Below are 13826 nucleotides of genomic sequence, written 5' to 3'. Positions count from 1 at the left end.
GTGAACGACATTAACGTCTAAAGAGATGTGAACGACATTAACGTCTAAAGAGATGTGAATGACATTAACGTCTAAAGAGATGTGAACGACATTAACGTCTGGTAAAGAGATGTGAATGACATTAACGTCTAAAGAGATGTGAACGACATTATCGTCTGGTAAAGAGATGTGAATGACATTAACGTCTAAAGAGATGTGAACGACATTATCGTCTGGTAAAGAGATGTGTAGCAGGAGACCAGCAGGGGAACACTGTGTCGTTAAATATTCCACAACTACATAATGGTGTATTTACATTTTCTATATTTAGGGTTCACACATTCCAAAACAGCAAGAGAGTTCATGAAAACCAATAAGAAGGAAATAAACAGCCGAACAGTCAGGAGAGAATATAACATGATTGATGTTGAGGTGAAACTATTCCAACACATCTGCTGAAGAAGCAGACATTCAAAACATTTTGGGTGTTGTTCACAATCACTGCATTTAAACATGGCGACCCCACGGGAGCATGGCTTTATACTGCATCCAGCTGTGGTTGTTCAAAACACGGTTCCGACGCTAACCATTGTTGAATGAGGCGGATTCACCATCAACATGCACAGTCACCTCTGAAACAACGCTTGTTCCATTTCACACAGGACAGAGAAAGAAGGCCTCTGAGTGCTAGCTGAGGACCGTGGATCAGGTCACTTGTTGGTTTCATCAGCTGTAGCTCTCTGCACTAACGCTGAGTGTGAGTTCAACACACTATGGGGACGTATAGAAGTAAAGGAGCAACATGGCTGTGTGTTGCAGGGTAGAGCTAGTTATCTCTTTTAAAGTACGGTGTTAGAATTATCCTCAACTCTCATTGTGGATGTTCCGGCCCTGAACGGGTAGCACCGCCTGTTAGCGTCGCCTGTTAGCACCGCCTGCTAGCACCGCCTGCTAGCACACGTAACATTGTGCTAAGCTAATCACAATCCACTAAGTAAAGCTAATCACTTATGTACGTTGTTAGGCAGTTTGATTTTATTTAACCGCCCTGTGAAATGTTATCCTTTTAATTTGTGCTTACATAGAAACACATTGTGTTATTATCGATAGAGAATCTTGACATCAGTAGTTTCAATGATGTATCATATAGAGCTGGTGTTTGGAAGTTAAACAGATAAACAGGTTTTATAATGCTGTGAAAACATATCCTTCAAACTATTGTATTCATTTACGTTTCTCGCCATAAACTACATTTTACAAGATGACATTACAATGAATCATGATAACATTGTAAATAACATTCACCCATTACTCAGTTTTACTGAACAGAGCCTGAACGCATCATCACAATACCCAATGGAACCTCTGTATGCTAGCTGTTAGCTTTGGGGCTAACTAGCTCTCCTACTGATTTCAGCACAGACCTGTTGTTCACAATGTAGCGCTATCAGGGATCACTGACTAGAAAGGGTTAATGCTGATCTCCCAATTAATACCAATAATGATCGCCAGTGAAACTGAGTTTCACACTTAAATCTGCTGTTATATATGTCACATAGCCTACACTGTTGTTGTAGCTAGCTGTAGCTCCATCATGTGTCTCAAATACACACAGAATTCACCAACAGTTCAGCAAATGAGGAGAGTTGAGAAGTGGAACGCTGTCTGACCCCAGATCTAAACAGAGCTAAACTACCATGCACATTTTGATTGTTTTAATCCTGAACAGTAATTAGAACTGAACAGGACGTAAGTTATTTCTTGATTTGTGTTCATTGCATGTGATATGAGCTCCGAAAGGTTAACGGCACTCTTCTGTTATCACAAGGTCCAGGAAATGGCACCGTGTGAATCACTGCTGAGTGGGCTGGCTCTCAGACGGGAAGCTGGAGGCTTCCTCAAGGTTCCCCACCTGATACCAGCAGCCATTATCCCTCCCTATCTATTTAATCATCCTCTCCACACAGTCCTAATCTGTAATTCATATTGGTTTACTGAGTTTCTGCACGGTGGACAGGACTTTGACACCACCATATAGAACCATACAGCCAGCACACACACACACACACACACACACACACACACACACACACACACACACACACACACACACACACACACACACACACACACACACACACACACACACACACACACACACACACACAGTCTAGATGATAATAGAATTATGCAGAGAAAGGTTCCACTTTAGAATCTCATCTCAGAGGTGCATTTTTAGAGACAGATTGCCTTGGTAATGGTGCGAATGACTACATATTCCTCGCTTGGTAAGATGAAAGGCAATCGCAGACAGATGACAAAAGTCTGACTCACACTGAACATGAACAAGGCGACAGTCAAGTAAAATTACATTGATATAATCCACTCATAATGGGAAAATGGAGCCGCAGCAGAGCCAAATGTAGTTTCCCCATTGATCCAGATTCTCCATCTGCGCTCAGGTTCAGGTCTGGTGTTCATGTGGTTTTTCTTCTAAATGGTGAAACTATTTAACATAAATGAGCAGCCGGTCTACAGTGTTCTTCTTTACTTCTACTCGTCAGTCCTGTCATATTTTGCTGCTGTTGGCTAAAGTAAAGCCCCGGCGTCCTTCTTCTCAGACGAGTCTTGTAGCTCTTCATCAGGGGTCACAAGGTGTTCTCAGACCAGCTGATCCCTGCAGCATGAGAGGGCTTTGTTTCTGTTGGTCTACACACAGCTCCTGACGACAGTTGAGCATTGGACCATACAGTAGATTGACTGGCAACTTGAGAGCTTTGTGTTGTGGCTAAGCCTCATCTTCAACATGAAGTTTGGGTTCCATGAAGACACTGCACCCATCTGCCTGAGAAGCTCCGTCTCCATTGAGCTTGAGCTCAACTAGTTTTGGGTATTGAACCTCTTTTTGACCGTTGCCAATCACTGCAGAGCTGCAGAACATTTCACTAGTTTTGACTAATCCAAACCCAAACCACAAATTATTATAATCTATACAAAAACAATAGGTTCTGTGTCATGAACTATAACTAACTACCAAATATGAGATGTTGGATATTATAGATATTATTGAAATCTCATCATTAGTGGTGTGGATGTGAATCTTTGCGCCTGGATTGTGTATATTACATATACATATATATTATATTTCCATTTGTTAATTCTGACTTCCTGCAATATCTTCAGGCGACTCCATCATTGGTAGGGCAGCAGAAGGACTGTATCTAGAACATGAACTTCAACATGACATGAACTCTGGTCACCTGCATGGAAGTCGAGTGAAACGAACCCGCTCACCGCCCCGACCTCCACGCCCTTATTCTACATCCCTGTGTGAAGGACGCACTACCTCCCACACTGACACATAGTTACATATTCCTTGGGATAATATGCTGCATTATCTGTGTGGTGAAGAAACGCTGAACACAGACTGTAACACATTTACACTGATTGTCGCTCTGCACACCACTCTGCTAAAAGCATCATACTGTCAAATCAACAGCAGAAGCACCACACATCACGAGCTGCATGTTGGGAACACCAGCTTCTACACAACGTCCCACAGCAGCTCCACCCTGGACCTCATTATTGTGGGATGAGGTCCCAGATGTCCCTTGTCTATAGAATCATGTGTTATCCTTCATATGTGCTTTATTTAGCCGTTTTTATTTTTGGTGGGCGTTCTTATCTCTGAGCCCGTGGCTGCAGCAGTGCATCAGAATATATGCCTCTTCACATTACATGGTGGTACAGCCAGTAACACAGCCACACACACGTGTGTGTGTGTGTGTGTGTGTGTGTGTGTGTGTGTGTGTGTGTACACACAATATGACAAAATCTTCTCTCTGCTTCCCTATTCATTTATAAATCTCCCCCTCTCCCAATCTGTCTCTGTGCCTCCTTCTGTCGCTCTCTTTCTTAGGCTCTCGCCATGGGGATGATGACGGAGTATTATCACTATATCTTCACCACACTGGTAAGTAGAGAACGAGGCTGTGCTGCACAGTCGCTCTGTCATCAGGTCTTACTCAGAGCTCCACATCCCCGTGAAGATTTGTTGCATCCCAAAGAACGAGGCGACGCCGCTCTTCAATCTTCATTTTCTCTGCTATTCATTTTATATTCATTACCTTGGATCATTCTTTGTCCCTTTAATGCTTCTTTTCCACAGCCAAAGAAAATAATAGCATAGTTCTTTGAGACATCAAGAAAGCGTTTTTATTTCTTTTGCTTCATGCCTTTTCACTTTCACATCTTCTTTCTGGTATTCTTCTTATTCTAAAGTTACTGTGAGGATCTTTTAACTGGTTATGAAACAATCTCAATCTATTACCGACGCCTCTATGTGACCAACGTAGGTAAAAAACATCAGCAGGAAGACAGATCGGCTGTATCTACATAGTTATTCTTAATGCGGGTTCACCAGAAACTCATTCAAGGTATTGCTGGGCCCGCTGGAGGGAAGGGAGGCACTGGGAACCAGATCCAGGACTGCACAGGGAAGACTGTCAGACCCTGCTGCAGTAAAATGAGAGGTTTTCTAAAGGGACTCTGGTGCACTAGCCCTTTTACCCACATTGACCACCAACATCATCAATAAACAATCCCAGTACCAAGAACAATAAAGTTCCTCACAGTAGCTTTAAGTAAATGCTCTTCATCTAGCTCACACTTCATATGTTGTCTGGGCTCAGTGTCTTGCCCAAGGGCACTTCAAAGTGTGAACACGAGCTGGGGATTGAACCTCTTGACCTACTGAACCTCACAGACCAGGATTATGAAAGAGACATCTAGGATATTTTTGTCTCGGTGTAGAATCTATGTGCTGAGCAGGAACGAGTTGAAGACGGTGTTAGGTTGAGACGAAGCAGCTGCTCTCTCATGCTAGGTCACCTACTACTGTAAGAAGAAGACTCAACAATGAGTCAAACTCTACAGCAAACACACATCGGTGGTAAACCTTAATCAGCTGTTTTCATCTATTCTTTCATCGCTATCGAGTCAAACACTTCTACTTAATCACGTTCTAAAACCATTTAAAGCAGCCCTTCAGTATCAGTTACAACTTGTGTTTAACAGGTCTAACTTCACAGCTCAGGTCACAATGTAGAGGGCAAGGCTCAATACCATTGCAGCCTTGTATACACTGTGACCTGAAACATAAAAGAATACATAAATGACACAGATGTGCCTGCACCATGCACAATAACTCAGTCAAGGAGCTCGGATCAGAACAGTCTCACTCTGCCCGCCCCCCCACCCCCCCGACCTTTACTTGTTTAATATCGACTTCCTTTGAAAACGGAATAATTCTGTTTTCAACCGTCTGAGCTTTCCATCACGGAGCCTAAGAGGATCACTTCTGTAGGTTTGAAATAAAACATCTCAAGGAGTGTACGTTCTCTCTGTGGATACATGTCCCTCTGGTGTGTTCGGGAGGATGAAACGTGAAGTACAGAGCGAGTGAGGGAGTGGAGGTGTGGTGGTAGTCCTTGTGTTTGGCAGACAGAGTCCAGTGCTGACAGCAGAGAGAACACACCAGCATGCTGAGGCCACATATGGCAGCCTTCTCCTGCCAGACTGTCTGTAGATGTCTGCTCTTCACCTTGTGTTCAGGGTTTGCTCATCATACAACTCTCATGTTGTATTTAACACAGTTTGGTCGATTTGATTTTATAAAGTATTACTGTTTCAACACTATCATTCTAATAATAACAGTATAAGTAGTAGTATTAGTAGTGAGCTGTAGGTTTAAACAGAGACATGTTTATTGTGAGTTTACACAGCAGGAGCTTGTTTTTAGTCGTGAGTCCTTTCAGAACACGGTGAGACGTGGTGACAAAGTGACCTAACAGCTTCCACACATTAATGGCCTCAGGTGTCTCCACTCTGCCTGACGATCCTCTGCCACGCCCACCACCACACCTGCAGGGAAGGCAGCCAATCAGGCAGACAGGGTCGTCACAAAGACATCAACCATCCACGCTGTGTGAGAGGATTCAATAAGTACACTACAGTGTCCAACGACAGTCCGAACCAAGACAGCAGCTTTATTATTATTATTATTATTATTATTATTATTATTATTATTATTATTCCTTTCAACCATGACAAAAGCAACGCAGAGCAAATCCACTCCTTCCATTCTCACCTTTCACAATAAAAGCTCTTGACATTTACACTGTGACTGTTTACCAGAAGGAACTCAAATACTCTCACTGCTAAAAGGAAACTCAACAACACATCCTCCAGCAGCTGAAGCTGCTCTGACCCTCGTGGTCCTGTTCCTCAAATACGTTGGAACTTTTCATTGAAACATTTTTTAAATGCACTTAACGATAATCCGTCACGCCTTCGATGTGAAGAGGCCTCAAGATGAAAAGATGGCAGAGCTGCAGTCTAAAGAACAGAGGACACAGCTAACTCTCTGTGCAGTGTTCAAAAGAACACCGATCAACTCCATTCATAGTCTGTGGATTGTTTTAATCAATGGAAATGACCGTTTGTGGTTTTAGTAGAGTTCTGTGCTGCAACACAACAGGCCATCCATCCCCACCTCTCCAGTACTCTCTGCTAAAGTGACAAACACACTAGTGAGCACAGGTTTCACTACAGGTCTCTTTATCGTGAAGCGTGCTGGTCTTAATCATTTTAACCTGGTTTTTGACAGACTGTGTTCCATCAGTTAGGAATAGCAGCCGGCTCTAAAGCCTGGGACACAGATGAGCTTCAGCAGATATTGCTTTGTAGTCGTGTTGTTTGTGGTTGTGAACGGAACACATTTGGTCTCTGCATTAGAGTCTTTAGCTTTAGTTAAATGTCAGCGGGGGAAACAACAGATTAGCTCAGTCGTTGGATGTTTTTTACAAAATGCTCTTTTGGAGTCCTGGTTAGTTTCTTCTTTACTGGTTCCTTTGACTGAAGGTATTTTGTGACACAGTCGTTCATTGTTTTTACCTGTGCTTTAGTGCCATGTCCATAACTGAGAACATGAATTAGACTTGTACTTGTGGAACCCTGTTGGAGGCCTGAAGTAACACCTCCCACTCTATGCAATATATATCTATAATATGTATCATAACGAGCGGGTGAACCACCAGTAGCACCCAGCACACACTCTTAACACTGAGGTGTCGTTGGGTATGCTGCTAGCTAAGTTTGGGTTTTTAGCCGTTTCTCAATGACTGTTCACTGAGGATCAACTCAACATCAGTGTGTCTCCAGAGGAAGGACTCTCAATGTGTTTTCCATTACTTCACAGGATCTGTTTGCGCTAGACGTGGAGCCTTACCGATACAGTGGTGTGAACATGACGGGCTTCAGGATCCTCAACACTGAGAACAGCCAAGTGGCCTCCATCATAGAGAAATGGTCCATGGAGCGACTGCAGGCTCCACCCAAACCTGACTCTGGTCTACTGGACGGCTTCATGACCGTGAGTCTCGTGAACACAGTGAATGAGTGGTGAATGAATGAATCAGAGTGTAGCTGCGGTTGTTTCCCATTGGACTGTTGAGGATAATGGTGAGAACATACACCGATGCATAACGCTTCAGTGGTCTCCATGTTTCTATGCTGAGGTCCTTTTTTACATCTGTAGTTCATTTGATATGTATTTTATATTTTAAATATAAACGATGTTGTTTCCTGTGAGTACTCCAGTAGGGTTATTCATTTTGTTGGTAAAGTATAAGAGTCAGTCATACAAACTGCAGCAGACAGCTCTCATCACAGATCATGACTGACGAGCAGAGGCCTCACAGTCACTTATGGAGTCACCTGGATGTGGGCGGGTCCCATTCCGTCTGCTGCAGCTGTTGGACATGATCCACTTCCTTCAGAAGCGTCTATGATGACTTGCACTGCGCTGCTCTTCTATACACTCTCTTTATGCAAATAGAATTAATATCTGATGATGATTTTTCATTTTGTATCTACTTAAAAAATAAATTGATTTACTTCTTTGACACAGGAGATGGAAGGTTCCTTCATTCACGAAATAAAGATAGAAGTTAGAAACAGAACATTAAGAGCAGAGGTCAGAGGTCAGAGGCCAGCAACACTTGCAGTCTATACAACAACTTTATGTTTAGACCAACACGTGGAGACTTCATGAAACACATACACACAACAATGGGATGGTTGTGAAGCAGATCACACACATATATCAGCCAATAACACACCAGCAAATATTGACGGGTATATGGTCATGTGACTTCAGCCAGTTGTTGTCCAGACTGGCAGAGAATCAGGGGAGTGTCCACTGAGGGGCAGTGCTTTAGAACACATTAAAACACGTTCATTTAAAAACAGTTATGTATATAGCAACAAGAAGATACATCATAAAAACACACATCATGAGGAATACATCATAAAAGATAATCATAAGAGAACCGTTAGTGAGAGATATTAAAGAGCGACTTCAGATCTCGTTAGGAGTCCTCATTCATGCCCTCTGCAAATACACATTTCAAATAAAACATTCCACCTTTTTGACTTTATATAAAACATACAACATAGAAATAGAACAGCGTGACGTTGCACGGTAATTAAAGTATAACCACAAAGTTGCCGGATCGATCATGAACGGGCTGCAGACGGGGGTTGAAGGGTCTGAAGAACAACTTTATAGTTTCTGAAGCCACTGGAACACTGCTATGGGGGAATGGGCTCATGGAATGGACAACTGAGACAGCCGCCCACAACTGTGTGTGCTCCTCCCCTTTGTCTCCGACTGGCTAGCGTTTAACAGACACAGTCATCTAAAGCGCTGTTCTGGACACGATGGAGCCGATTCAACGGATGGCATCTCCTACGTAACCAGCCGGTCGTCCTGAGGGAGTCAAATGGAAACCTTAGCGCCCCGAGTTGAGAGCTCCGGGTGCGATAAGAAGAGTCTCTGTCACTGTGATGTGAAAGCTCTGTGATCTGAGCACACTGCCTGTAATAACTGTTCCTCCACGCACGCTTTCATACCATCTCTTATCTGGGAACCGTGCCAAAAAGCGTCTACCCACCAGAGACAAGGAATGGGAAGGAAAAGAGAGTAATGGAGGAGATAGGAGAAATGAGATGAGGGGGATGAATGAAAGAAGAAGAAATACAGAGAGTGGGTGAAGAGAAGGCAGAAGTGAAATCAGAGTCCTTGTGTTTTATTCCCACATGGACGGTTTAGGTGTTAAACGTTAGGCCGATGTAGCCGCTTGGTCTGATTCCAGTTGGAAAGCACCGGCGGCGGCGGCGGCGCAACATGTTGGCTGCTGATTGAAAACAGTGGCTTTCCTCTGGGGAATCACAGACTCCTTTCTGGTTCTCTTTCTCTAAAACAGCAGGATGTTGCTGAGTCATGTTTCTGGATTGATATCGGAGAGTGGGTGTTACTCAGTTTAAGCCCCTTTTGTTGGATTTGTGGCTCAATCAATACTGTTTCCCACTCGAGACCCGGAACGGACTGTGTGTGTAAGAACTGTACCTTTTCAAAACACAAACGCACAGAGGGCCTTTATAGCTGCTGCATGAGTCCACGAGACGTCTGCAGTCCACAGAGCGGAGAGGAAACGAGGGGAACACAGATGCGTCTCTTCCTCTTTGTGTTTGTATTCAGCTCCTTGTGTGCTGTGGAGTCATCATGCCAGCAGAGCTCCTGGTTATTTTTAGATCAGCGACAGGCAGAGATTTATGCGTGTGAGGAGTGTGCGGTGACCCTGCTATCAGTGAATTAATGGCATATGAGTTTGAAGGTGGGGATTGATTAATTAGACAAATGGCAATCAGTCAGCAGCTAATGCATATTGACATGGTGAAAGGTTCTGTAAACGTTTGATTAACGGCTTAATTTGTGTGCTGTATTTACGGTTCTGTGTGCTTAAGTAGTGAACTGCTGATGTGCTGTAACTTCTGGACTCGCACATCGTGACAGATAGCGCTGAGTGAGCGGTCCGGAGACTGTCACACACCATGCAGCGCGATGGGGCCACAGAGTGAACACTACGGCTGATTGCAGGATACAGTGGGAGCCACGGTTGATGCTACGAACAGTGAGGAAGGTGCTACTTCTCCTGAATGGAGCGTATGCTAACCGACATTGGGTCCATCCTGTCGGGGACACAGCTCAACTGTTCAATCGGTGATTTGGTCTCAGCAGCATTTCACTCTGAAAACAATCATTTCAGCAGAGCTGCTGCAATCAGTGGATTCACTTGTGGAGCTCAGGCAGAAGCTCCGGTTCAGATTTGGTGAATCTTGAAATGCGCGTGTGTGTTGTTGACCGGCTGCAAAGTGTCCTGACGGTGATTGAGCAGCGCTCCTCCTCTGTGATGCACGGATCAACGTGTCCGCTGCTGGAGCATGAACTCAACTCCACAATAACAGATGTGACGCTGCTGTTCAGTGAGGAGAGAGAATGGTACCAATGCATCACATTGACGTCGTATGTGTGCATCGGAAATCACTCCACAAACACAGATTTTAACGTATGGTGATCATCATCATCTTCACTGTCGGGTGATTTTTGCAGCCAAAAAGCAGATTGCATTGTGGGATTGTTAGCATGAAGTGCTGCACGTGGACACTCCTGCTGTAGGACTCTTCTTACAGACCAGTGTTTCACAAACTTAGTTTTTTGGGGGAAATCTTTGCGACTCGACTCACAATATTGTTTAACTCTAAATCATGAGCAGAGTGAAATTGTGCGTGAATGACCGGTCATGACCGCTTTCACTGCCGGTTCCACGTCAGGGTTAGAACCAGCTGCTTCTAAGAGACGCACATTCGATAAATCACAACCGTTTCATGCGTTATTGAAAACATATACTTTATGAATGAGACCAAATAGAGTGAACAGACTCTCTCATTCTGTTCCTTTCCTCACATTCGTCAGAATGTACGCTGGCCTTTCACAACACATTCATTCAATCATCAGTGATCAGAACAATACGAACATGCAGGCTCCCTCATGTGGTTCAAAGTGTAGATCTAATAATAAAGAATGTTCCCCTGTGTCTTTGGGAATGACAGGTACAGAGCATACATTTCATATTCAGAATACAGAACTCAAACTATTCCATTCACAACATGTAGCACTAGATCTCCTACCAGACAGTTTGTGTGATTCTGCTGATGAATGTCCCGTGATCAGACATCGATCCCTGTACATGAGCAGTGTGTGTGTGTCGGTGGATTCTCTCTGATTGTGACAGGGTGAGGTTTTACTTCATAGAAGAGCAGTTATTTCTAAATGTTCACATGTTTCTATTTGTTCTTAAATGATGTCTTGATTGTGTTCATAGTGTATTGTTATGCACCAGTCACCAAGTCAAATGTCTTGTATGTGTAACACTACTAGTTATGATTCTGATGTGTGATTGATCTATGAAAATCCAACAGCGTCCTTATTTCCATAAAGCAGCTCCCCGTCACCCACTGCTGAAGGTCAGTGTGTTTCAGAACATCAGTGGATCTGAACCAACAGAACATCGACCACATGAAGTAACAACCAGGAGGTCCGTCTTCAGAGCTTTGTGAAGATGAGATCTGTCAAATCATTTGAATGTCCAGCGCTATTGTTCTTCTGTTTTTTTGTGCTGCGATGCTCAACAATCCTCCACTCGATGCATGTTATAATAAAGTACATGTGGTGACGTCCTAGATTTAGAACAGAGAAGTTGAGATCTTTATGTGGAAGTTCATTCCTCACTTTGGATATCAGAGCTTGACAAAATCCTTTCTAGCTCGTGGTCCACGGTCTAATCGTCCCACAGCACTGAAGACCATACGAGGTCTTCCAACATGCGTCGTTTCATTCTTCCTCTCACGTTTTCACTCCTTGTAGCCCCAGAATGCATCTGTGTGACATCATGAAGGAGATTAAATGAACCTGTGAAGTTTGGTCCAGAGACTGTTCCTTGTGTCTGTGTGACGAATCAGGTAAACTAATTCTGCTCCTCATTCCTTAATGCTGCCTTCAATTAATGTGGCGGCGGAGAATCCCTGCCCAGAGTCGTGGCTTAACATGCACGACGAGAGTGACCTTACAAGCTCCACGCTCTCATTACCATAATGTCTCTCCTTGTTAATTGCTTAAGCTGCTGTCTGATTCATTGTGTACCCTGCTAAATTGAAACAGGTTCAAAAAAACACTCAGGCACGACTGTAATTTCTGCATTTATCTCTTCGGGAGAAGTCGGAAAGCCGGAGATGTTAACTTTTACCCTCGACCGGGCAGACGGCTGACCCCCTGGCTCGTCAAGGTCGTGTCTTTGTTTGTTGCAGCTCCAGAACACAGTTGGTATTCAGAGCCACAGCAGCGCTGCCCAATCATTTCTGTTCCCGTATTACCATAAATGTGCCAGACCTGTGGCTGCATTGAAATGGGGCAGTGATGGAAAGCTATTTCCTTTTTGACAGATATCATTTAAAGTCTGATCCAAACAGAGTTATGAAAAAGAAATGTCACACAGACATCAGACATATTCCAGGATTCATATCATCTGAGCATCACTCAAACAGGCATATGGTGGACACCGTGAACGGGTGAGTCACGTGAGGAATATGTTATTACAGCAGGAGGCTCACCAGACACACACTAGCTCTGTGTGGCTGCCAATACACCTACGGATGTTTACTTATGTGTATTTTATCTTCATATTTCATTATTTATTATCCAAGACCATTCATAACATAAAAATCATCATTTGCACGTGATGCATACATAACATATTAATCCTACCTGTCTATTTATCGCCTGTCTCGGAAGAAATAAATGTAAATCCTTTGATAGTTGTGGTTAGATCTGTTAAAAACTTCAGTCACATGATGACAATAAATCTGTTTTTACCTTTTTATGCAACCAGAACAGCAGCTATGAAAGTCCCTTTGACATCATAACATCATAACATCTGAGCCACGGTCTGCTACAAAGCTTTGCATTTGAACTATTAACTAAAAATATATACCTGTACTCCTTGTCATATGATGTTTATTTGATGAGCTTATTGAAATGTTGGTCCATTTCTGATGTATACAACAATCCACAATCCAATTTTACCATATTGAAAAATGAGCACATGCTGTTTTTTCATGATGGGCTTGACAGTAAGGGTCGTCTTTGGGAATCATTGTGAAAAATTGGCAACTAATTCTTGGCCTTTGGCAACCAAATAAAGGCTAAAACGCTGCGTCTGCGTTGGTGCGTCTACTTGCGTGGACACAGGAGTCACTGTTAGAGACAACAGAAATAAAGTGAGTGACTGTGGTGAAAGGCTCCACTAACCTCATTGGTCACCATCACCAACTAATATGCAAATTAGATTCAACTAAATTGATGAACCTGAACGAACACAACAAGGACGTTTGTGGATTCTTGGGAGGCTGAAGTACGAGTTCACCAGTAACACGTCCTCAAGACCCACAGCAGTAGAAACACATGACGTATGATTCAGCTAAATGTGCCGCTGCAGGATTCTGATAGCATGGGATTGATGTATTCTGATCATACTTCATGAGAATGATTCCTCTCTCTAATGGAGTCGCTCGTCACGACAGCACACTTTAACAGTGCTTTGTTTGTGGCTGATGAAACATTTTAAAGATCATGTAAGCCACACTCTGAAGGATGTGTTCAGTACCTCCTGCTTTATTTTGGCGGTCTTGTTGTTAAAGATCAATTGTTAAAGAGCGATTCATTGGCAGAAGGAGAGATGAGTGAAGTGGACTGAGACGAGGCTGGTGGAGGCTTCTTCTATCCTCCTGTTCCTGCTCCAACCTGTCAGTCAGGCTGTCTCTCTGGAGACCTCCTTGAGTGGCAGAACAGGCTGGGAAACATGGCCTGGACCGGTTTAAGGGGCCAATGA

General features: G+C 43.5%; 1 protein-coding gene across 1 annotated transcript in view; it reads left to right on the top strand.

Moving 5' to 3' along the window:
• grik2 (glutamate receptor, ionotropic, kainate 2) overlaps positions 1-13826 on the top strand; it is a 209354-nt gene that overhangs the window by 85061 nt on the left and 110467 nt on the right. Inside the window, exons 6-7 of the mRNA XM_068735502.1 lie at positions 3899-3952; positions 7238-7411. Coding sequence (XP_068591603.1) covers positions 3899-3952; positions 7238-7411 — 228 coding nt within the window. The remainder of the gene's footprint in view (positions 1-3898; positions 3953-7237; positions 7412-13826) is intronic.

Source organism: Cebidichthys violaceus, unplaced genomic scaffold, assembly GCF_023349555.1.
Source record: "Cebidichthys violaceus isolate CVI_PGR_0920_01 unplaced genomic scaffold, fCebVio1.0.p SCAF_7, whole genome shotgun sequence".
Classification (NCBI taxonomy): Eukaryota; Metazoa; Chordata; class Actinopteri; order Perciformes; family Stichaeidae; genus Cebidichthys; species Cebidichthys violaceus.
Note: the sequence above shows the minus strand (reverse complement) of the source record. Positions and strands in the feature narration are given on the sequence as shown.